General features: G+C 41.7%; 1 protein-coding gene across 1 annotated transcript in view; it reads right to left on the bottom strand.

The window, feature by feature from the left end:
* The window catches only part of ATG10 (autophagy related 10), a 92298-nt gene extending 87354 nt beyond the window's left edge, over positions 1 to 4944 (bottom strand). Inside the window, exon 1 of the mRNA XM_075726914.1 lies at positions 4825 to 4944. Within this exon, the coding sequence (XP_075583029.1) occupies positions 4825 to 4938 (114 nt within the window). The 5' untranslated portion in view covers positions 4939 to 4944. The remainder of the gene's footprint in view (positions 1 to 4824) is intronic.
* Between the last annotated feature and the right edge of the window lie 21098 nt (positions 4945 to 26042).

Below are 26042 nucleotides of genomic sequence, written 5' to 3'. Positions count from 1 at the left end.
CTCCCTCAGTACTCTCAGGTGGATCCCATCTGGCCCCATAGACGTGAACATCCAGGTGGTGTAGCAGGTCATCAACTGCTTCCTCCTGGACTATGAGGGCTCCGTTCTGCTCCCCGTCCCTGTCTTGCTGCTCAGGGGGCTGAGTACCCTGGGGATGACTGGTCTGGCTATTAAAGACTGAGGAAAAGAAGGCGTTAAGTACCTCAGCCTTTTCCTCATCCTTGGTGACAATGTTCCCCCCAACATCCAGCAAAGAATGGAGATCCTCCTTGGCTCTCCTTTTATTGTTGATGTACTTATAAAAGCATTTTTTATTATCTTTTACAACAGTGGCCAGATTAACTTCTTGCTGGGCTTTTGCTTTTCTAATTTCCTCCCTGCATGACCTAACAACATCCCTGTACTCTTCCTGAGTTTCCCGCCCCTTCTTCCAAAGGCGGTAGACTCTCCTTTTTTCCCTGAGTCCCTGCAAAAGCTCCCTATTCAGCCAGGCCGGTCGTTTTCCCTGCCGGTTGGTCTTACGGCACACAGGGACAGCCCACTCCTGCGCCCTTAAGACTTCCTTCTTGAAGAAGGCCCAGCCTTCCTGGACCCCTTTGCCTTTCAGAACTGCCTCCCAAGGGACTTTCCCAACCAGCATCCTGAACAGGCCAAAGTCTGCCCTCCGGAGGTCCATGGTAAAATGATAAATTGGGGTTTTATTAGCTGTTTCATTATGTTTTATTTTAGACAAACACAGAAATCATATGCACAACATCTGATGAAAAAAGATTCTATTCAAAACAGTCTCTCTATAAAATTCATTAATGTAGCATCAAATTGCTTGACAAGGCTGCAAATTTAACTATAATTTAACTCTTCAGTTAACCTGTCATTGCTGACACAGTTTATTTCATGTATTCTGACCTTCACATCAACACAGGTTTTATGCTGACACACCAGTTCTCTCTTTTCAAGGACACTGTAGAATGTATGTACCTCCAAAATCTGCTATAGGCTATTTGTTTGCTTTGCTCTCTTCAAGTTTCACACCTGACAAAAAATGATAATGCTCTCTACACGTATTTTTGTCCAAGAATTTTTAAGCATGAATCACGCTATGAGCAGTTACCTTGCTCGTAATTTCCCCTACTGCATACCCTATTTTCTCACTAAATCCCATCAAGAGCATGAATCCGCCAAACTTTGCTGGATGTCGTCCTGGCTGCAGAACCAACTGCATCCTGTGCAATGAAGAATCAAGCATGCAGAGGACAACAGTCACAGAAAAATTAAGCCTAACTTGGGGATACAAAAGCCACTTCACTCCCTCTCAACACTCTCTGTCAAGTCTCTCCTTGTGGAGCTTCGTGCAAGTGTCAGCAGGAGTAAAGCTACCTGCACTGGTATTTATCCCCCCGAGAGCAGCAAAGAAAGTACTACAGCCACCCACTGAGGTAAAATGCCCCAAGGCACAATGAGCTTTGCCAGAGAAGGGTTGGATATATAGCATTCACTTCCCTGAACCAGTTGTTCCTCTCAGCAGAAAGGAGCCAAGCTCCATAGCCTTTGCATTCTGTAGTATTTGAGCACCATGAAAAAATACCTATGGATAGCTGGAAACACGGAGTTAGCAGTCACTGTATTTGACAGCTGTATGTCAGAGGCTAGAGGAGAGGTGGCAGGAAAGAGAAGCAACCCTCCGGTTGCACTCTCTGTAGCGTTATGTATTTTGTACACTTCTGCCCCTACAAATAAATCAATACTTTAGCAAGGACTTTGATCCCATTAATGTGGAAAGGGAGACCATTTCTGTTCCAGCTGTCTTGTGAGTATCATAAGCAAAAGTGAACTGATATAGCCTTTGATGTGATTACCTAGATTAACCTAACTAAATATGAAACAAACATAAAGCAGAAAGCAAACAGGGGGCAGCCTCCACAGCCAGGATTTAATTATCCACCCCTAACAACAGCACCCAAGTTTAGCTCCATCAGGTCCTACAGTAGAGGTGCTCTTGGCTTTTTTACAGCTTTCTTCCGGAGGAGAGGGGGGAAAAAGCACATTATAACAATAATATAGTTTAGAAATTTCACTCACGGCTATAAATTCAGGGTTCTGTATTTGGGCCATGTGAGCTTATGCCACAAGAACCAGTTCCACAAAAACAATGAGTATTTCATCATCTAAATCTAATCTCTACAGAAAACATAGGATACAAGAACACAGTTCTACAAGCCTGGTTTACTTGTGTGGTCTTACTGCTATCAATGGGTCTATTCACGTGAGTATGGAATGAGGAATGGGATCCAAGTGCATTACATCAGCAAAATTAAGAGTGTCCCAAACTACCCACAACACATGTTAGTAAAAAAAGCAAAAAGACACTGAGACATCTTGTTAATGGAAAGCTTCCTTCCCAGACTACATACTGTAAACGGATGGTCTCAGTGGCCAGGTTTTTATCACACACTGAAATCACAGAGTCTCCAACTTGGCCCATTAAAAAAAAAACTCTTACAATTTTTTGTATGTGAGAACAAAATAAATCTATCTCATTCTGCTATTTCCAGCAAAGCTTCTTATTTCACAGAAAGTTCAAACTTTGACCCATGTATTAAATTCCCAGTAGAGGCTCAGAGCATCTTTCTTTGTTGAATAAATCTTCACAAATATAGCCTTGGACTGAAATCTGAAGTTTCAAATGGTTGCCTGTAAGAAAGGGTGCATTGTAACACTTGGCTAATATTTGCACTCTTTGAAAAACTTCTAAACAGAATGCATCTAAGGCCAAGATCCTGCTTCCTACTGAAATTCTGTTTCATCTGTGATGAAAGGGTTACAAATGCTAATGTATAATTACTTATGTAGAAATGATGGCATACATTTATTCCAGGACTTCTTGCATTTCAAAATGGTATAAGCATGATTTTTCTCCCCAAAATTCATGAAAGCATGGGAAACCACTAAGGCCATTAAAGTTAAGAAAAATAATAATAAAAAAAAAAGCTGGAGAAGTAAATTTTCTAGCATAGAAAGAAGAAATACACAGATAATAACAAGTATCCCAAACCATCCATTATTGAAAACTGGTCAGAGAAGCAAAAGAACATATGAAAACCTACACTGCCCACCCATCGAAAAGCGTGGCAAAAAGATATCCTAGAACAGTGTGGATTTATTATTATACGGAAAATAATAGAAGCATTCAAAGTAGAAAAAGCAAGTATTCAAAATATTTCTGTTGTTATTATAGAACAAATGCAAATTATGTAGCCATAAGCCATAACTATTACAAAGTTTTGATTTCAGCAGTGGTTCAGCAGGACATTAGCATGAAGTGGCTATCATTAGGTAGTTTTAAATCAGTACATAGGAATTGCCGATTCCCTGTAACTCTTCGAGCACTGTGGAAGTTTCAGAGAACTTTGGAGAAAGCCAGCATATATCAATATATCTTTATACACTGGCTAATTTGTATAACTATACACATATTAGCTTGACATCATCCTAAGCAAAATAGCAGAAGACACCATATAGAATTCAGTAAATAAATATATACAGTAAATATAGGTATTTTTTAAGAAAAATAGATTTTGTCAGGGTAACTTACAAAGACATGTTTGGTTGATAAACATAAGAGTCATAACAATATATGCTCAGACTTCCATAAGATAATTGTTAATTCCACAAGTGGAAATTAAAAAATTAAAATAATCCCACACTAATCTGACACACACTAAAGGATGAAAAAATGATTAATTCACAGACCTCAAATGTAACTTAAAAATGGGGAAGCACCATAAAAGAAGTGATTCTAATGGGGTCCTGCGAGACCAGTCTTGGCCCCATGCTACTTAAAATTTTGATTAATGACCTGGAAACAATGTATAATTATTACTGGTGAGGTCTGAAAGTTATGGGGAAGCAGGAAATAATGAGGAATGATCATTAATACACACAGTTTCTTCCGGTTCCTGTACACAACTAACATGTATTTTAATACAAAATACTAAGTCACACATCTAGAACAAAGACTACGTGCTATTTCAGCTTCAAGGGTTAAAGTGATCCTTGGATATATAACCACAAGCACTTGCCTGGAGTAGGAAGGTTTGAATTTCACAGTGATACATTCATAGTCTAGTTTTGCCCATGGTTGAAAAAAGGATTTTTATATACTGGAAAGGATTCAGAGGAGCTCCACAAGAATGATTAAAATATTGGAAATCAAGTCAAATAGTCAGGGAGCTCAACACATTTTGCTTTTACACTGACAAGGTTATGGGCTGAATTGATCTGAATCTAAAGTATCAAAACAGGGAGAGTTCTCATAAAAAAGGGTCCTCTTGGTAGACATGGTACAGCTACCAATGGCTAGGATGAAGCTGGGTAGTTAAGATTAAAAGTAACAGGTTTGGTGTTTTTTTTTTAAAAATCAACTTTAAGCATAGCCAACCATTCGAAAGGCTTGTTGAGAGCTGTGACTGTTTCCTCATCAATGGGAATTCTGAAAATGAAGACTGCATAATGCCTTAAAAGACATTTTTCTGATCAAAACAGAAATCATCTGAGGTAATCCTATCCCTTTGTTACAAAACAAGTTGCACTAGACCATCCCAGCAGTTGCTTCTGGATTCATGAACCATATTCAACAAATGTACTGGCCTAAATCCTCGTGTAAACCACATATGCACTATTTTGTTCTTGGACCAGCTGCATAAAATGCCATTTGTTTCACGTGATGTAACCCCCCCTTAAAGGACATTCCAGCTAGTGGTGGCTGTCAATAGCTCAAAAAGGCCAGCAAGGGTATCTAAAAATTAACACTATGATTAATTTTACCTTGCTAGTTCTCCACTCCCAACCATCTCCTATCTGCTGTGAATGTTTAACAAATTCTTCACAGTACTGCTTGAATCTTTTTTCTTCCAAAAAGAAGTCCTCTTCACATGCCATGCTACAGGATATCTGCAGAGCAAACAATGTTAATAATGACAGATAAAATGAACACTAAAAACTTTCACTGATTTATAGCAATTGAATAGTAAAATAACAAAGCTCCGGGAAAAAAACCTGTTTCTTTAAGTAAAACAAAGACACGTTTTTTCAAGTACATTAGAGAATCACAGATAGACAGAATGGCTGAGGTTGGAAGAGACCTCTGGAGACTGTTTAGTCCAATCCCCCTGCTCACAGTAGGGTCAACTAAAGCAGGTTGCTCTGGATCATTTCCAGCTGGGTTTTGATTATCTCCAAGGACAGAGATGCCACAACCTCTCTAAGGAACCTGTTCCAGTGTTCAGTTACCATAGCAGTAAATAATCTTTCTTCTGTTCAAATGAAAAAAATTATGTATCAGTTTGTGCTCATTGCCTCTCGTGCTTTCACTGCACAGTACTGAAAAAAGTCTGGCTCCATCTTCTTCCTTCCCTCTCACCAGGTATTTATACACATTTATAAGATCCCACTGACATTTCTCTTCTCCAGGCTGAAGAGTCCCATCTCCCTCAGCCTTGCTTCGTATATCAGACACTCCTAACCATCTTTGCGTGCCTTCATCAGCCTTGTTCCAGTATGGCTTTGTCTTTCTTGTACTGGGAAGCCCAGAGCTGGACACCGTACTGCAGTTTTAACATACGTTTCCTTAGCAATAGAGTCTAACTGGCGACCACAAAGCTGAATCCACTTGTGGATGACTTCCATGAGCCTACCACTTTTTCCTTGGGGAACTGAGTGGCTCCACAAAAGCTTAACAACTCTAGTGTTTGTGGACACAGAGCCTACACAATGGCCACCATAGTCCAGCTGAAGCAACTGTTCCTGATCATGCCGGCAGTACAGCTCTCGATGGCCCAACAATGTGGCTTCACAGGGTTACACCATGCTTCAAATGAGCACCTTCCCTACTCCCTGAATGCTCCCCTCTCGGGGTCTTAAAGATAACAGAAAAACTCTCTCAGAGAATCTGGCCAGTTTTACTCCCCCCTCCCCCTTTCCAAGAGGATGTATCATAAATACGGCTGTTTCAATGTATTTATAGACATCAGGCACCACTGCAGCACCACATACAAATACTCAGTAACTGTTAGAACTAGACCACACCTTTTCCTAACAAGCAATACAAAGGACACAGCACCTCATGCAATGATTGTTATTTGTCAGGATCTGGCCCTCAACCACAATATCATCCTATCTGCCCATAACCTAAATTATTTATCTAGCACTTGAAAATGTATTATTCTCAATGGCAGTAAACCCAAGCCCCCGTTAATCTGTCCATGCTACCTGGATGTCAAGAAATAGGAAATATGGAAAACAGACGTTGTCAATGTTTCTATGACTCCCAAATTTCCCAGCCCAGATGACAGACTGCAAAACTGCCATAAGCACATGTAACGAGAGTGCAGCTCTCACATACGATTTAAACAGCTATGTGCTTTAAGAAAGGAGCAGCCGTAAAGAGATACCAGACTGCTGGCAGCTGTGCAGCACGCCTCCCTTCCTCACTTAAACCACCCCGGGGAGCACATCCGAACGAATCGGTCCCGCTCGGCCACGGGCCCCGCAGGCACCCGAAGGCCATGCAAGCCCCCGGACAGGCCGGCTCCTCCTTGCCCGCCCCGCGCGGCGGAACCCCTCCCGCCCCGCCGGGACGGCTCCCCCGGCGCGGCCCTCGCCCCCTCAGGCCGCCCGCCGGGGTGGGGGTGCCGGCCGGGACAGCTGGGCCGCGTCCGCCGGGGCAGGCGGGCGCCCTGTGCGGGGGGTAAGGCAGCGGCGGGGCACGGGGCACGGGCCGCGTCCCGCCTGAGGCGAAGCGAGGCCCGGCGCAGACCGCGGTGGCCGCGCAGAGAGGAAACGGGGGCGCAGCCCCGAGGACGGCCCCAGAGCGGGGCGCAGGCCAGGGAGAGCGGGAGGGGGCAGCCCCGCCGCACCGCCCCCCACATACCGTGCCGCCCTCCGCCTCCTCCCGCCAGCTCCAGGGCGCCCGCCCGCCGCGCATGCGCGCCCCGCAGCAGACGGCGGCCCGGCAGCGGCTGCGCATGCGCGGCGGGAGGCGCCGGGGGGTGGGGGGTGGGGGGTTGCGGCCCTGGTGCCGGCCCTGCGGTCGGCCCCGCTGCCGGCCCCGCTGCCCGCCCCGCTGCCCGCCCCGCTGCTGGCCCTACCCTTCGCGTTGGCGGTGCGGGGCCGTCAGGCGTCAGCGTTTTCGGCAAGCCGCTGGAAGGGCCCTCCGCTTGCCCAGCTCTCCTGCCAGCCCCCTCCTCCCGCCCCCAAAAACGGTTCGCCCCGGATAAATTGCCTTGGGGCCGGCCTTCCTCCAGAAGCTCGACAATGCCAGTTTTGTCTGAATGTTTCTAATTGATTTTGCAGACTTAATTGCCCTTCTCTCTCAACGGTACAAATATGTCATGTCATTACTTTTCCCTAACGAAGATGACGAGGGGGGAACGTGAAATTAAAACGGCCAGGTCACCTGAGCGCTGTCTTGTAACATAACATGGGGGGTAAGTAGAAGAGTAATCCAAAATGGTTGTACAGTTGTCTGGGTGAAAATAAGAAGAAATTCAGGGTCTCACCAAAACGGTAATCCTGAGCCATTTCCAGGAGACGGCCAGTGTGGATTTCGGTGATCCTTTTGTTATCCAGCTGTGTTGTCTTTATCATTGCTTTTAGATCTGAGAATTTGGTAGGTGCAGAGAAGCTGCTGTGCTACGCAAATGTTGGAAGAATTATTTTTACAAGTCTATTAAACCATACATTTTTCAGTCATAAGGTCTTGCCTAGCATGACTAAGCTATCCAAACTGTAGTATGGGCAGAATGCACTATATTCGGATAGGCTTAAGTGGAACGTAAAATGTTGGCTTTACCTGTTTAGCTGTAAACTGCCATTTTAAAGAGGTTTATGCATTAAGAGTAAAGAAGAGCTGTCCCATCAGCTTTGGAGACCATGCTGCTCAGTGGAGAGCCTCCATATGCAAATGGTGCTTTGCTCTAGCTGGTTGTAACGCGATGTTCTCCGACTTGTGCAGTTCATAATTTGCTTGTAAATTGCTGGGTGTGGAGAGCTCACAAGGGCCAAAGCTTTTTGCTGGAATATTCTTCAGGTAAACCATTTCTCTTTGTTCTCAAAATTCCATTTCCTAGATTTGGGCTGTTGGCAGCCTAGGTCTTCCAACAGGTACCATGACTCATGTGTGAAGATATTTTTCACCACTCTTTGTGAACAATGAAATATTCCATCTAAGTCTGTAGTTTTCAACATTAGGTATATATAAGGAAAGTTTTGTTTCATAAAGGTATTCTGGTGGATGATCAATTGTGTGATGTGCTTTGAACAGATTATGGTATTGCCATAGATTTCTATTTTGACTGCATATATTATTTCTGGAAACAGTTGCATAGCTTGGGTGATGCCATTATAATTACAAGTTGTGATGCTATAGTCATTATTTAATCATCAGAATTAATTATTTATATTGTTCTTCACTGTTTCTTTTAAATGTTGGGGTTTTGAAATTTGGTAAGTAAACACCATGTTGTCATCCAACCCTGAGTTTTGAGGGAAGACTTTTGCATTGTGGAATATATTCTGTAAGCCATTTTTGCTAACAGAAAACACCTGTGGTATTGAAAAAATCTAACGTAGTGTGCCTTGCCTTGGAAGCTACAGCTCCTGATTTCTAATTTTAGCTTTGTTACTGTCTCTCTGGATTTTCTTAGGGAAGAATCATTGGGTTTAAGACATAGCTCATTTAAAAAGTAGCTGATGGGACCCTGATTTTGCATTAAAGTTAGCAAGGGAGTTGCCAGGATTGGCAGTTTCCAGAAAACTAAGCCATAGTTCCCATATATTCAGATCCTTTTCCTTTATTTAAAACTGTGTGTACGCAGCTCCTGTAAAAATCAAGGACATCCAGTAACTAGGATCTCAACACTAGTGGTCATTTTTAAAAAGTATAAGCTTTAGCCATACTGGTGGGCTATCACAAACAGGCAATATTATCTATGGACCTTAAACTGGACATATACGATGTTAAGTAATTATGTATTGTTAAAAATAATAAACAGTTGACCTGCATATCCCCTTTCAGGACTTGCTGGCTTCCTCATGACAAGCATAACTTAACTCTTCGTGTTACGGAGGTTAAGGTCTAAAATGCTTAACTTTGAAAAACTGTTATTATCCATCCATTATTGCTAACCAAAATACTATGTATCTCTATGTAGACTGGATACTGTACCTACTAGAGGTGGATTCTAATCCTGGCTCTGCTATTGGCAAATCTGGGCTAATAGTTTCTGTTTTCCCTAATAGTTTCTGTTTCCGTTTCCCTTTTTGTCTGTCTTCAGAATGGATCAGACTCATGGTGTATTCTTACAGCATCTGGTATCAGCTTGGTCATCTCTAGTATTGCTGCCAGGGCATTTCGGTAAGTTGCTGTGAGTGCCTCTTTATCAAGGGAAATACATTTGCTGTAGTCCTAAAATTACTTGACAAGAAGTCCCAACGTGGGGGTTTCTCTCCTTTCTCTTCTTTCTCTTGCCTGTACTCTGAATAAATGCCTCAGGTTTCCATCTCATCTCTGCCATACAAAAGCTTTAATAGTCCTGTTCCTTGTGTCACTCCTTAGATGTTTATATACTTAAAACAAATAGACATAATGGGTCATCAGACCAGTTTGGTTTATTTTAAATATATTAATATATGCATATTAATATATATTATCACATATTGATGATTTTTAAGAGTAAAATACAGTTGTAGGAAGTGTGTTGGTCGGAACTTTTAGAACTAAACTGAACAGAGATCATGGAGAATAATCCTTCATCAGCCAGGCAGTGAACTGAATGATCTCTAAAAGGTCTTTTTCATCTCTTCATCCTGTTTTTTGGTCCCAAGAAACACAGCTGCATTCAAAATCCATTGATCAGTTGAGCAGTTCAGGCAGCACTCTACTCTCCAAAGAACGGTAACATTACAGCTCTCGGACTGATAGAATTAACACAATGTACATTCAGTTTCACAGATCCTCCTTAGTATGGGTTGGATCCTGAGCAATTCACAGTAATTCTGATGCTATTTCTTCCACCTTGGTTTTTGATTACTCTTAATTTCCAATGCTGAGCAATGTTGCTAAACAAAAAGAGATAATAATCTATTATTGCCAGTGCCTGGCAGTACCTGGGTTGCAAAGTTTTATAACAAAGGAACAGTGCCAGGTGAGCCAAATAAGAAATAATGGTACAGCCAAAGCAAAATGCTCGTGAAAATGTCTCATGAGGCTATTGGACAGCACGTTCAAACCCAACATACCATTTGTGCTGTAACAAACCGTTTCTTCATTTGCTTTACTAATATGGTCACTGGAGCAAATGTACCCTATCTACAATTTAAGAAGGATTGCTTATACAGGCAACAGCTGCAAAAATGAAATGCTGGACTTCATTCCGGTTGAAACTGATACTAGCAAACATTCACCACAGCTGACTGCTTAATTTAAATCTCCTTGTTGTCCATCATTAAATTAATAGTGCTTATGGACATTCTGCACCAATAAAACATAGTAAGAATTAAAAGTCAGATATTCTGCATTCTTCTGCTTTGTTTGTTTAGGAGACTTAATAGTTGAAATTTCCCTCATAGAACTGGGTAGGTGGAGAGTTACTATTTAAAAATTATTAATGGAGATACAAACCTTATTTTCCAATAATCACTGTAATATTACAGTGCTCTTATGAAGTAGACAAGTAGTGTTATTTTCCTTTTGTTGGCAGAAAAAGAGGAATGAAGTAACTTGTTGAAGGCTTTGGTGACTGTTAAGCTGGGAAGTGGAGCTGAATTTTGTAGATACATGGTCTGTGCTGTGAACACACTTGCTCTTAGGCCCTGTGATTGTTCTGAAAGAAAGTTCAAAAGGAAGCAAACTGAGAGGTATGCAAACAGCATACATTTTTCATGAGTATTTTTATTCCACTCCAGCAGCTACCAACCAGCACTGAAAAAAGTGCTAGCATAATGCAGCAATTATTGCCACCTTCTGTTTTTGGCAATTTTTCCTACTTCTTTCTACTTACTTTATTTTATCTAAAAGTTTACGAATTCTTTCAGGCTTCAGATTTTTTTTTTCATTTGTTCTGTGTTCTCTTTCTGTTAATGTTATTCACATGCCATTCTTGTTTTATTTAATTTTTTTTCCTATTAGACCAATACATATTGAATTCAACTTGAGACAGACTACATATGAAATACTGAGGTCATTCGTATAAAAGATAGTGGCAGTTGAAGGCCTTGAAAATGTTGCTCCTAAGCATGGAAATTGCATTTGGGGGATGTTGAGAATAGTGAGGAGGACTAATTGATACAGAAAGATAAATTTTTAAATCAGCTTGCAAGTTCATGTTCCAAACAGCATTAAAATATCTACAGACAGTAGAGCAAAGGTCGTTATAACACAGGATTATATGGAAGTGCAATAAAAGAACACCACTAGAACCTATAGTAAATATATATAATTGTAATAAATGAGCAAGTTACTGTCTGTCTCCTTTTATTAAACCAGCAAGCCTATGCTACCACTGTCCAGTTTGCTAAAATCAGCAAATCAGAAACCAGGTCAAAGTTCAATGTGTGAAATATTTTTGTTCAGAATGCTAGCTAGATCAGAACGAGAATTCATTTCATACCTATAAGGTAAATAAGGCCTAGTGCTAAGCTCCAGAGTAAATTATTCCAATTATTTATCTGGCATAGGTCTGCAGGCCCACATATAAAATTAGTAGCTCATAATTAACACTGAACTGCATCGAGACGGACACATGTTGATACTAGGAAAACAGGATTTTATTCTCTATTCCTACAGAATGTTATGAACCCAAAATGATAATGATGTAACATGCAAAGCTGTGTTTTGAGAATATTTTCCTCAGATGATAGATAAAATGGTCAAGAGGGAAGCTGCCTGGATGAGAAATGACGGGCAAGAGCAGACCAATTATCATCTGCCTCATGCAGAGGAAAGACTCAGAGCTTACCTTGAAGGTTTACTGTAAAAGTTAAGAACTCTGTTATTTAAGGAGACTGACCAAGTTTAAGAATGAGAGGGACTTTCTTCATGAATGAAGAATGACAGATTGTACATTATTCTGTAAAGTAATTCAACAACAGAAACTATCCAAAACTGAAAAAAACATAAAAGAAGCTTGCACCCTCCACTATCATTTTTGCAGAGAAAAATGCATGAAGAAATTGTCCATTTAGAAGCCAAGCAAGAAGTAATACAAGTAGTAGTGGACATCACATAACGTTACTGATCATTGGTCAAAAATTGCAGATGAATTGCTATCATTACAAGGCAGATACTTTTGAACAAATTAATAGTGGCAAGAATTCAAATTCCACCAAAATGCATAAAACATTACTTTAAACAAATGCTGCTCTTTAATTAATCTGCTAGAAGCCATAACACAAGAGTAACGCCCCGTCATATTTACTAAGATACTCTGTCTGAGGACCTCTTTCTGACCAATCTGTCCAACGTGCAGCTACTAAAGAACTGTCGTACAGGAAGGGGCATCCAGAGGTGGTCTTGCTTGTCACAGCAAACTCCTGACTGCAGGCGTGCACCCTCTTCCAGGGAGGCAGGTAGCAGTAACTCTTTTGCACGTCGTTCTTAAGTTCTGTTGAGGTGCAAGCCAAAATATACTCCGAACCCTGCCTGCGACACAAATTGCACAATGAATCAGGACATTAGCCTTGCCTGTACTGACGCTGCAGCTAAGTGAAAGAAAGCCAAGGAGGCACGAAGTCACCTTTCCTCATTTCAGGCTGTCTAGGAGACAGACGTTCCGTTATGGTCGCTCTAATTTACGCTGGCTGAAATAAGCCCTTCAAGGCTGTTTTCCCATCCATACCAAAGCCTTTCCGTGTCTTGGAACCCCCTCTGAGCATTCAGTACACAGCCAACACCACACGAGAGGTATGCCTGTTATAAAGTATTTATGTACAGTTCAGTGCATCTTGTATCCCAGCAAGTTTGACTTAACGTATGTTATGCATGTCACAGCATTGTGTGCATATAGCATCCTGCACACTAGGGATGTATATGATCTGTATGTCTGATTTCAGGATTCCTGGGGATCATCATACTTGTCTTTCTAGGAACTAGGTTGTTTCTTGGGTTTCATTTTGCTTGGCAAACCCCTGTTTTTCCCCTTACGGTCCTAAAGAGGGAAATAAATGTCTTTAAGAGACTAATGCTTCTGTAGCTGAGCAAGGTCCTGGATAGCTCAGGAGATACTAAGGGACTACAGATGCCCGGAGTTTGTCCTTAAAGAGTTACGCTAGCCAAAAGAGCGATGTGCTCTAGCTCAGTAAAGGCTTGATAGATGATAAGGACAGTGTTTTGAGCAGCAATGCAGGAAATACAGCAAGGCCTGTGACACCAAAGCAATGAAGCCTAGTGCTTAAGCTCACAGGTCCTTCCCAGTAATGTTGTTAACCCATGGAGTATTACTGCTCCCTGTTACTTTAGTGACAACTAATTTCTCTTATTAAAGATCATGAAATCCTTCTCTAACTGCATGGGTCCCAAGAGATAAATGAGTTACATACCTAGCACTGGAACAGCAGCGCTGGAGCGTGCATTTGGCTGACGGGAGACACGCTGCTACTGTCTCTACACTAGACTTCACAAAATTCTCTGTTAACTAACATAAGTTAATATATGACACTCATGCTTTTGTTTATCCTTATTTGGACAAGCGCAAAGGGTTTTTTTCACTCCCTTGAATTATTATATGCCAGAAATCCACCAAACCTTCAAAATTCAAATCAGCTGTTAAATTACTGAGATATTATCAAATCCAGTTTGTAATTTTTTTTTCCCCAGAAAAATTGTACATTTATTCAGACAGAGTTTAACTTGCAGCATGGCTCTGTAAAATTGTTGCATATCTCAAGTAAGATGATCCATAGAATGGTGGTGGAATACTTTCCTGACCCTGAAACTGCTGATGATTGCCACTGAAGAAGTGAGTGCAAAAAAAGGATTTGTAGGCATCCAGTCCTCCAAACCACTGCCACTAGAATTTCAAAAGAAGTTTTTTGCAGTCTCAGTACTGTTTTTTTCCCCCCTAATACCTTGTAATTTCTTACTCCTTGTCCACAATTCCCAAGTGCACTGACACAGTTGACCAAATTTACCCTGGCATAAGATGCTGTAACTCCTCTTCGTTCACTGAAGTTATATTTATTTAGTGATAACATGGTTACACTGCACTGGAATATTTCATGCAGGGAAGGTGTAGAGGTTATCGAAACCACTTCCAGTCCTGAGCTGCAGTCATACTTCCGCCACGTGCAGCATTTTTACAAGGTAAATAATACAGTAAGAGTCAAAGAAAGCCAGGAACACAAGAGGACAAAGAGCAGACTGTCACTGAAATTGGAATGATTTATTTAATAACACTGTGAAACAGCACACTTTGGATTCACCAGCTCACCAGTGTCAGCTCCCCTAATCTGCACATGGCACCAACAGCTCCTTAACATAACAACAAAATCCACGGGACAAATTCACCTCCAGTGTAACTCTGCTGACATCAGTGAAGGTGTGTGAGAATTAGTTTAGTCCAGCAATTTCTATTATCCGGAATAATGGTGGGGCTGCAACACCTGACTAATGACAAACACGGATGATACAGGTATTGTGGGGCATGGCTGAAAGCATCAACGTGGCCACGCTTGGAAATAGCCGAGATCCAGCACAGGCCTAGAACTGGAAGTGAAGCAACTTCTGCCGAGTTCCTCCGGTGTCTTTGGATGGTGCTCCAAAATCCTATGGGCTAAGTACATGCTGCAGAGCTAGCACCTCCTCCCCCCAGTGCAAAGGTGCAGGAATCGGGTTCCCTCTGGCCGGATTTACTAGCTCCATTTCAGTGGCGGCCATATAGATCCAGGGGGAATCAGAAAAGCAACTGCACCCCCGTGCTCCTTGTAGCTGGAGGACAACGCTGAGACACTGTGGCTGGGTCTGCCATTTGTAGGGGGGCTTAGCTGATGCATAGCTAAAATACAGCGTGTAAGTGCTTAGCTTACATATAGCTCTATACCAAAACGGGCCACATCTGGCATATATTGTCCACAGATAATTGAGAGTTAACTGGATATGATTCAAACTAAATCATGTTTAAGAGATGGGTTTCTTTTCCTAGAAATTTTCACGAAAACAGCCAAATTCAAGAAGCAAAGCCAAAATAACATGTAAATTTAAATTGCAGATCCCTAATGTACAAAGTATACATATTGTACGTGATTTGTAATTTAGAGGCCAGAGAGGTAGTAATTTCATATGTAACAATAGTGGAATGTGCCCCCAAGCACCAATGCAAATGAGACCCACCCAGCAGAAGTGAACTGGAGCGCTGTGTTTTCCCAGCCCTGTTTCTTTTGTCTGCCATCCAGAAGGCTAACACAAATCCAGGTCACTGCCTATTTAATCCCCTTTATCCCCATGCTTTGTACCTTCTCCTGTCCCCTTACCCACTCACAGTCTAACAACGTGGTTTTATGGGTGGATGTGTTTTGCTCACATAAAAACCATTTTCATGTGTGTTTTCAATAGCAGGTGAACATTGTCTGTCTGGTAAATGCCTTCCCTTTTTTAGGAAAATGGTTAGACACAGAGGCAGCTAAAAGCAGTGGTTAGCACCCGGGGAGATGACAGCTCTTTGTAGGTACCCAGATGTTGAGAAACAGCTGCTGTATCCCGTTTTATCAACTGGAGGATTACTGGGGGCCAGTGGTGAGGGTGGTCATCCATTTTCAGCTCACATCTGCTTCCATCTCTGCCACCACCTCTCTGTCTTACCTTTGGCAGGTTACTTGCTTCTTGCTGTTATTTTCATCTAACTACAGAATGAGGATGAGGATGATAATGTAATAGGTGTTTTGAAGACTAACTCAATAATACTTAAGGTCCTTTCAGACACTTGAGTGAAAACATGGGTGTACAGAAAATCAAAGTGTAATTATTACGAAAATGTACATTATTGTTTAGAGTAAAAGGGAATCGAAGGCAGGATGATGAGATAATCAGACCACTGGAACTGAAGGATTTTGAGACATGATATTAAATAAGTAAAAAGTAGAACCCTTAACTGAGCTTAGGGAGGGTTTTCCTAGCAAGCAATGTTCATTTCCTTCATGATTTGCTTTTTTATTGGTATCTGAAACAAGATGTAAGATGTTGCAGTATGATTGGAAATAGGAAGTTGTAAAATAGTATTTTAAGGGCCCAATCCTGTAACCATATTCACAGCCCCAGTGTATTCAACATTAAACATTAACAAGGTTAAGTCCAGATTTAGGTCCCTACTGTTTTATTATTACTGGTTTTATCATCAGATAAAGGTCTACTAGAGGCAATATGAGTTTATAAAAATTGTGACACTTTTAAAGACTTACGTAATCAAGAAGTACCTGAAGATTCACCATATTTGGATTTCTTAGAGATGAAAGGTCTGAACTAACCCACATTGCCCTCAGGTCCCCTGGCTGCTCCTAAGAAGTCAATGTAACTAATGCTCTTTTTCAGAGAACATTTAGTACTTCATGAAATGGAGTATCTACAACTCGATCCAGAAAAGGCTGAAGGGATGATATTTACAAAGCTCAGGTTGCCACAAATCAGATTTAACTATAACTGTACTGCACATGATGTAGTGTCGGACATAAATGAGACATAACACTAAGATAGTGGAAGATATATTACCCTACATTTCATTTATTGAACTTTCTTTAATTTATCTGCTTGTTTGCATTACACAGTATCATGAACAATCCAGTGGCAGCCCTCTAGTTGGGATTTCTATTTATAACATGCTCTCTTTTCATGGGATGCCCCTCCACATTAGTTTCAATGAAGCAGTAATTAGGTCCTTAAAGCAGAATTAAGATACCCTTAGTAATTGAATTTAGATACGAAATTTACCCAGTATTCTTTCAAAAGGCAATAATTCTTTATAATTCTTTGGAGCTGTGAAAGAGGATACATTTCTAAATGTTCCTCTTTTACATTTTTTCCTCTTTTTCTTTTACGTATTTTGAGGCTAAACAGCCACCATCTCCACAAATTTCAGGTTTCATACATGCACATATTTAGCCCTAAGGCAATTCTGAACTTTCAAAATTAAGCATACAGCAATTCCCTATAGGACAGAAAATTTCCTTTGCATTCTAAATAATTTCTGTCTTGATAACCAGGTGTCCTGCTTTCGGCTGGGATATAGTTAATTTTCTTCCTAGTAGCAGGCACAGTGCTGTGGTTTGGATTTAGGATGCAAATAATGCTGATAATACACTGATGGTTTAGTTGTTGTTAAGTACTGCTTAAGCTAGTCAAGGACTTTTCAGCTTCCCATGCTCTGCCAGGTGCACAAGAAACTGGGAGGGGGCACAGCCAGAATAGTTGACCTAAACTGCCCAAAGGGCTATTCCATACCATATGACATCATGCTCAGTATAGATACTGGGGGGGGGTTGGCCGGGGAGCAGCGATGGCTGCTCGGGGAGGGGCTGGGTATCAGTCAGCGGGTGGTGAGCAATTGCATTGTGCATCACTTGCTTTGGATAGTAGTAGTAGTAGTATCATTATTCTATTGTTATTATTATCATTACTATTTTACTTTATTTCAATTACTAGACTGTTCTTATGTCAACCCAGGAGTTTTCTTACTCTTACTCCTCCGATTCTCTCCCCCATCCCATCGGGGCAGGGGGACTGAGCGAGCAGCTGCGTGGTGCTTAGTTGCTGGCTGGGGCTAAACCTACTTAGTTCTGCGTGATGCTTAACTAGACATAGATTTTGCTGCTAAATCAGAGAGATGAGTTTGACGGATGGATTGTTAGATGTATAAGGAACTGGCTGGATGGCTGTGTCCGAAGAGTTACAGTCAATGACTCAGCATCCAAGTGGAAACCAGTAAGGAGTGGAGTCCCTCAGGGGTCCGTACTGGGACAGGTGCTATTTAACATCTTCATCAATGACATAGACAGTGGGAGTGAGTGCACCCTCAGCAAGTTTGCAGACAACACCAAGCTGAGTGGTGCAGTTGACATGCCAGAAGGACGAGATGTCGTCCAAAGGGACCTGGACAAGCTGGAGAGGTGGACCTGTGTGAACCTCATGAGGTTCAACAAGGCCAAGTGCAAGGTCCTGCACCTGGGACAGGGCAACCCCCAATATCAGTACAGGCTGGGGGATGAAGGGATCAAGAGCAGCCCTGCGGAGAAGGACTTGGGGGTACTGGTGGGTGAGAAGCTGGACATGAGCCATCAATGTGCACTTGCAGCCCAGAAAGCCAACCGAATCCTGGGCTGCATCCAAAGAAGCGTGGCCAGCAGGCCGAGGGAGGGGATTCTGCCCCTCTACTCTGCTCTGCTGAGACCTCACCTGGAGTACTGCGTCCAGCTCTGGGGCCCTCAGCACAAGAAGCACATGGACCTGCTGGAGTGGGTCCAGAGGAGGGCCACAAAAATGATCCAAGGGCTGAAGCACCTCTCCTACGAGGCCAGGCTGAGAGAGTTGGGACTGTTCAGCCTGGAGAAGAGAAGGCTGCGAGGAGACCTTATTGTGGCCTTTCAGTACTTAAAGGGGGCCCATAGGAAATATGGGGGTAATCTTTTTAGCAAGGCCTGTTGTGACAGGACAAGGAATAATGGTTTTAAACTAAAGAAGCATAGATTTAGAGTGGATGTAAGGAAGAAATTTTTTACACTGAGGGTGGTGAAGCACTGGCACAGGTTGCCCAGAGAGGTGGTAGAGGCCCCATCCCTGGCAACATTGCAGGTCAGGCTGGACGGGGCTCTGCGCAACCTGGTCTGGTTAAAGCTGTCCCTGCTCACTGCAGGGGGGCTGGGCTAGATGACCTCTAAAGGTCCCTTCCAACCCAAAGCATTCTATGGTTCTGTGATTCTACAGTTTTGAAGGAAAAAACAAAACCAAGAAATATTCAACAACCTTAATCCTGAGTACACTTACCAGTGCAGCCCTTAGTGCAGCACTTGGTATTGTGGCTGATGCTATTAGAAATATTAAGAGTGGCATTATGAGTCAGTATTTCTTCATCACCATCTCTTGTCTGACATTAACCTGAACACCAGTTAGGAAAACCACACACAGTAGTTTTCACTATGTAAGGCGTGCAATCTACACCAACTGTTCTCATCATCAAAACCTGGTTGTACATGCTGTGGTGTGCCTGCTCAAGGTAGGGGGGTCAGTACATCAGCTGCAGATGGTGGGGACAGCATGGCAGAGGTCTAGAAAGGAAACCTGTGAGCTTGTAGGGGGTTGAATGACATAGCTGCATATTTCTTTCCTCTGACTGTTTGGGATGTTTTTTTCATTGTGGAAACTTTACTCCAAAATTACCTTTTTAGTGTGTGGGAATCAAACAGATAGCAATTTTGAGAATGTCTTGAGGGGGCAAGGTGATTTGAGTGATGAGACTCATAAGCCTTGTAATTACAGTAATTATGAGACCATACCTCTACAGGTAGGAACTCATAAGTAAAAACATTAGCATGACCATTTAAGAAGCTCAATAATTCATTCCAGGGCATGTGGTTACAGTGCAATGCTTAACATAAACTTCATGACTCCATTGGCACTTGGTCTTGCCTCTGAAGCCTGTATCCACCTTGTAAGTATAGATACCTTTCTGCTGTACAGTTCGTATGTAGTCTTTTTAAGACAAGCCTATAGCACCTATAGCAGCTGGTTACAGATGGTCGAATCTTACTATGTGTTTTAGACAATATTCTCCCTGCAGCTTTATAAAGAAATAGCCTGAAACACTGGCACGTTCTGGGTCACCCAGATTTTACTCAGGGAAATGCATATTGGAAAAAGCATATATATACTCCACAGAGGGAGCTTTTCTGTCCTACGTGTCCTCTGTGTGCTTTACTCTAGCCCTGACCTGCTGCCCAACAGGATGGATGAGTAAGGGAAGTTTGGCAGCATGAGGGAACAACTCCTTCCTCACCATTCTGCGCTCTTTTTTTGATTTATTTACTCAGCACTTCAGTGCCAGGTATGTCTTCTGTCGCTGTGCACTAGTAACGTCACAAACCTTTTGAATGGCACTGGGACAAGCTTGCTAGAAAGAAGCAAGCCTCTCACTGAGGAGATGTGCTGAGACAGAGAATATAAAACAGACAGGGTCATTAGATGGGATATTGTTAATACTCTTCAAACTGTGTATCCATGAGCTCTAACACAAAATGCCAGTCATAAAATTATAGTATCATATGAAAACTGCAGATGATCTTTTTGATTGCAGCAGTATATAGTATTTCTTGAAGGTGTGTGCAGGACAAGTTTGTACAAATCTGAGCTTGTTTAGTTTTTTATTTAGATTCACTTTGCTGAGTTTTACTCTCATTGGGGAATACCTGCATTGTTTGTCATTTACATTTATGATGCTAGCGAACATATTTTATTGTCCAGTGATTTTTCTATTTTAGTGTTACCATTTTGTTTGGAATCTGGAGTGTTCTGATCATACAAAGTTACTACTCCATACTAAAATCACTTTTAGTATCATTCAGTTTCCACTACAGATGAAATTTTGTATTTATTTAAAATGTTATCAATGAGGAGTCAGATACAATATTTGCAATCCAATTAAAACATGCTTTTTAAAAATACAGTGGGTGTAGGCTGAAACAAGAGAAGTTCTGGCTTAGATACTGCGAAAAATTTTCCATCATGAGGACAGTCAAGGTTGCCTGGAGAGGTTTTCCAGTCTCTGGTCTCTAGCCTTGGAGGTTTTCAAGACCCAACTGAGAAAAGACCTGAGCAGCCTCGTCTGATCTTGTAACTCGCCCTGCCTTGGGCAGAAGGTAGGACTAGAGATCCCTGAGGTCCTATCTGGCATGAATTATCCTACAAGCCCATGAGTTGTTTCGGTTACCTGGAGTGGTAGCTGGCAGCGTGTATGTCAGCACTCAGGGCAATAGGTAGGTATTACGCTCCCGAACAACTACCACTACATGCGGACATCTTAAGACTTCTGTCACAGAGCTCAGTTTTAGTGTAGAGTTGTTTATTATGCAATTAAAGCATAATTTCTCATAAGAGCTGCAATCTTCAATCAAATACGAAATGACTGCATCTGTCTTTCCAAAACCTGCCATATGAAACAAAACCAGCCTTGTAACCTTTGCATTATCTCTGTCTTAGTGTTTGTACTGATCTTGCATTAAAAGGTTGCAGTAGCTACTTTCCAGATAAGGTAAGAATTTGCTTTTTGATATAAACATGTTTTTAAGCATTTTCTCCCCTCTGGCCTTTTTAGCTTCTGCGTACTAAAACAACTCCCCCTAAAATTTTGCATCCTTTCTCACTTCCAGATATGTTTTTAAAGGAGATTTTGGTAAAATATATAAAATAAGATCCCAAATTACACTATTTGGAACACAAGCTGCAAATTCTTTTTGGTTTTATTTTGGCTGAACTCTTCTCTGGAATCTTTGCTTTGATTTTCGTTGTGTTGGCCTCATTAAGGACAAGTGCCCTTTAGTACTTTAGGAAGACTGCTGAGGGATTAAAATAGATATACAGCTTATTTCTTTGTGTACTTTTATGGTTTTTATTTCTTTGGTTTTATAAAATGGGGATTTGTCCAGGACTTTAAGTGACCCTCCCAGTAGTAAAGTGGCCCTCTGAAGAGCAACATTCATATTAGCAATACTATCAGCATTTACACATATTGTACACAAAAGAATATGTTAAAAAATACTACTACATTTGCAAAGTCAAGTACTCAAAAGGCAAAAAATACAGAATTAAGCTTTAATTTGTCCGCCTTACACATCAGCATTCCTGCATAGTAATTAGTTACTGAATTGTATAGTACTTGCCCACATTTTTGAGGCACAGAATAGACTGTTCTTTTAATGAGCAGCTATACTTTTTTTATGCTTTTCCTCATTCTCCAGTATGTTGTTGCAGGTCTTATTTACTGTTACTGAATTTAATCCCTGTTTGGAAGACTGAATTATTAATTGCTTTTTGGGGCGTCTCATAAAGAAAGCATGCCACTTCATCAGAGGAACTGTCACAGTTCCTGTGTGAGATGGGGCAGTAGTCCCTATGACCATACGCTGTTTCACAGGAGAGAACTGCGGTGCACAGAAGAAAACCAGAGATAACTGTTAATTTGGTATGCCTAAGACTTTATTTTTTTTCAGAGAACTTACGTATGCCAAGGACAGTCCCCTCTGGTTTTTTTTGCAACTGTGAGCACTCATAACTTCCACAAATTAGGTCGCAGAGTCTCCAGTCAGGAAGCTAGAAAAAGAGGAGGGCACAGACAATGACACCCTGTGATAAATTCTGTTAAATGACTTGCTTCATGTCACATATGAAACCAATGACAAGGACAGAGTCCCATCATCAGATTTACCAGAGTAGCATTCAACAGTTTTAATCATTAAAGCATCCTTTCTGTGTTCGCAATATCCTGACTCACCAACCAAATACCTTCTACCCTCCAGACCACATGCGTTAGAGGTCCTACAGAAAGCATCCTCCCTTTTTACAAGCCACGGTTCACCTACAAGCAGGTCCTGGGCACTGACAAGGGGACAGCGCCTGTGAAAAACACCGCATGATCACCAAACTCCGATGTATAAGCATGCTCATGTGTCTAAGTCAGATGTGGACAGCTGGCCTGGAAAACTTCAGCCAGAAGACGGGTGAAGCTATTACCAACTGAACACACTCCAGTCAGCCCGAAGAGTGAGTCATAGTCACAGGAAGTTACTATCCATACCATACCACTTACAACAAACTTTTAGTAACACAAATATTGATGAAATAAGTGGTCTAATACTCAGGATTACCAGAACACATGAACTGACTGTATTAGGCCTGGACTGGGGGGAAATACAGAAGGGACAGAATACATCAGAACACAAAGCTGAGAGAGCAGAGGCACACAGCAGGTGGTTCTCACAGATGAGGAGTTTTGTAGTCAATGTTAGGGGCTGGCTTGAAACCTTCTCCACAGAAGCAAAGATGAAGATGTTGGGTAAATGACAGCAAGAACCATTCTGTGACTGAATTGCAGCAGCTTCTTTGCAGTTCAAGCCCCAGAGCTTTGCAATGAGACCAGGAGAAGAGTGGTGGTATGACCTGAGCTGGTGGGTAACCTGAACCCCTGAGCTGGAGGGAGCAATGCTGTTGTCACTCTGGGAGCTGTTTTGTCACCCCCAACCTCTCTGAATCACTCACTGATTATCTCATCATGACTCCTGTTGCCCACAAACACATGAAGACTTTAGTAGCGGGGTCTAAGATCAGGAACTGCTTTTCGGGTACTGTCATCATTCTTGCACAAACCCACAAGAGAAGTCAGGGCTAGCTGGGTCTGGGGGATCCTGTGTCCCTCAGGAATCCCCCTCTTATTGCTGTCCTCCTCAATGTACAAGAAACAACTTCCTAACATATCAAGACGACCTCTCCTTCTAAGACAAGGAGCATAAGTTCTAAGTATTCCCTTTTTAAAAAAATCTTAAAGGAACTGATTTACTGTGTCTCCTCTCTCTTTCTTCAGGCAAAAAAAAAAGTTGCCCAATCATTCTCTTCCTCCAAATTCCTCACACACCCTTATTTAAAAGCAAGCAGCACTAGCTGCGCTTTGGTTTCACTTCCTCCTCAACTCCCAGAAACCAGTTTGTGATTATTGCACTCTGCTCAGCTAATTTTTTTTAGAGGGAATACAACTTACTCTGTACAACTGAGTAATCTGCTTCTTTAACACTGTCTACAGTCTTCCATGCTTGTATTATTCCCACCCAGTTTACAACATGTACATTTTTAGAATACTTACACAGATCTATGCAAGTCTGATGATCTTACAGCCATTTATTCTCCCCAGCCACAAACACAAGTGTCTAGATTTAACAGCGTAACAGTAACCATTTTAACCCACAAAAGAGAAAACATGAAGGATGCATGAAACAGTCCACACGTTATAGTGGTAACAAAGAATAGTTAAAAATACAAGCATGCTAGTCTGACACAGGTGTATAATCACATAATCGACACATTTACTAGTACAAAGCAGATCAATCAGTTTAATTTTCTGTTCATAAAAAGAATTCCTTTACTACACTAGCTGATCCCAGCAGGAGTGCACCTACAAACTAAGCTGATGCGCGTTAATATACTTTGCAGAGGTACTACTTTTTACATCGTTACTATGTCTAATGACTGATACAGGAAACGGACAGGATACATCTTTTTACTACCACAGAACAGTAAATTAAAGTTAAGGTTGAGCAGGGTGGCAGCCAATGATGAATGCTTGCAAGGCCATGGGGAACAGGTTAGCTCTGGTGGGACTTTTGTAAACAGTATCTGGACATTGTTAACTGTTGGTACATTTTTGTAACAAAAACATAGTATTAAATTTGCCTGTTAGCTGAGCTCCCTGTCCTTTTATTACCACACTGAGCTCTTAGATGACAGATTTAATCTTTGTCATCATCAGTCAAAAGGCTTATAATTTTGGGACACATGTAATACACAATCTGAGAGCATCACAGCACCCCTTCAAAAAACGTACAGGCAAAAAATTGAGAGCATTTTTCAAGTGGCATGCCATTTATCCCTGGTGTATTACAGTGTAACTCTGGCTGAAGTTTGTGGGAGCTACAGTAGCACACACAGGTAAGATGAAAACAGTCATTTTGCACTACTCTACAGTAACCTTTTCCCGACTGCTCCGGGGAGACCCACATTCACTCCTCCTTAGCTGAAGAATGGTTCCTGCTATGCAACCTTGCTGTCGATTAGCACGGGCTGGCACTGCCACAGGAGACTGTATTGCTCTTGGCAATACATTCCTTGTCCATACTGCGTCACGCCAATCCCTTTCTCCTGCAAAGTGCAATTCTGCACCCCCTGAAGACCACAGAGGTCATCCACATCAGACCTCCGACTAATGTGTTCTCCTTCTCCTGATCAGCTATGTGTACACCGTGACCCTTTTCTTCCACAGGGAAGAAACTCTCTCAAGACCAGTTTGATCGTTCTCAGTCATACCGTGTACCTGAGCAACAGAGGTGCACCACGGCTCTGAAATCACTCAATGCTTGGATCAAGATTTGGCCCCTAATGACTGATCAGAGGAACCGAGTACTCCCAAAGCATCACCCCAACTCACCAGTAGTCAAGCCAGGATTCAAAATAAAATTTCCTGACAGATGTTACATATTGAAATGTTTTAAGTACTCGGGAAACTTAGTTGACAGAAGCTGCACATTGGTAGTTCCAGTATTTACCGCCTCTCTATCTTCTGTTAGATTTATTGCAAACAGAAATTAAGATTAATACAACTGTTAACTTGTGGAGATAAAAGAAACGCAAGCAGATAAAGCATGTGAAGAAAGGACAAGATGGATGTTTGTTAGTTTTACGCATCGTCATGAATATACTAGTAAGACCCTGCCCAGACAATAATATTAAATGAGGTAGTGAGCAAAAAGGTTTACCTACGTACGGACTGTCAGACAGGGGATCATGCAGTCACTATTGGCATCCTTTACTCTGTAGTTCAGACCTGTATCACTAGTGGGACATAAATACAGATTTCAGTTTTCCACTGAGTTCATTTGCTGACTGTATGCACATTTCAGAGAGCCCCTGAAATGTTAAATCCACGCTTCAGATGTTTATGTTTTCTTATTGTATACATTAATGAATCAAGCCACATGCTAAATTGGGATTTGGTGCATTATTTAAGTAATTTCCTAAGACACAGTAAGCAAAAACGTATCGTAAGTTCTGCCATAAGGAGGACAGATTTAGGATTTTGTCCACAGGAGTAACTTAAATACTCTGCCATGATTCATGACTAGGAGGTTGGTAGCCACTGTACCAATATATAAACTGCTGCCCAAATCTAAGGTACTTCAAGACATAATAACTATAAGTTATCAAATGTTTTTTTCAGCATTTGTTCCTTCTAGGCTAAGAAGTTTCTCTA

The sequence above is a fragment of the Pelecanus crispus genome, chromosome Z, assembly GCF_030463565.1.
Source record: "Pelecanus crispus isolate bPelCri1 chromosome Z, bPelCri1.pri, whole genome shotgun sequence".
NCBI classification, from domain to species: Eukaryota; Metazoa; Chordata; class Aves; order Pelecaniformes; family Pelecanidae; genus Pelecanus; species Pelecanus crispus.
Note: the sequence above shows the minus strand (reverse complement) of the source record. Positions and strands in the feature narration are given on the sequence as shown.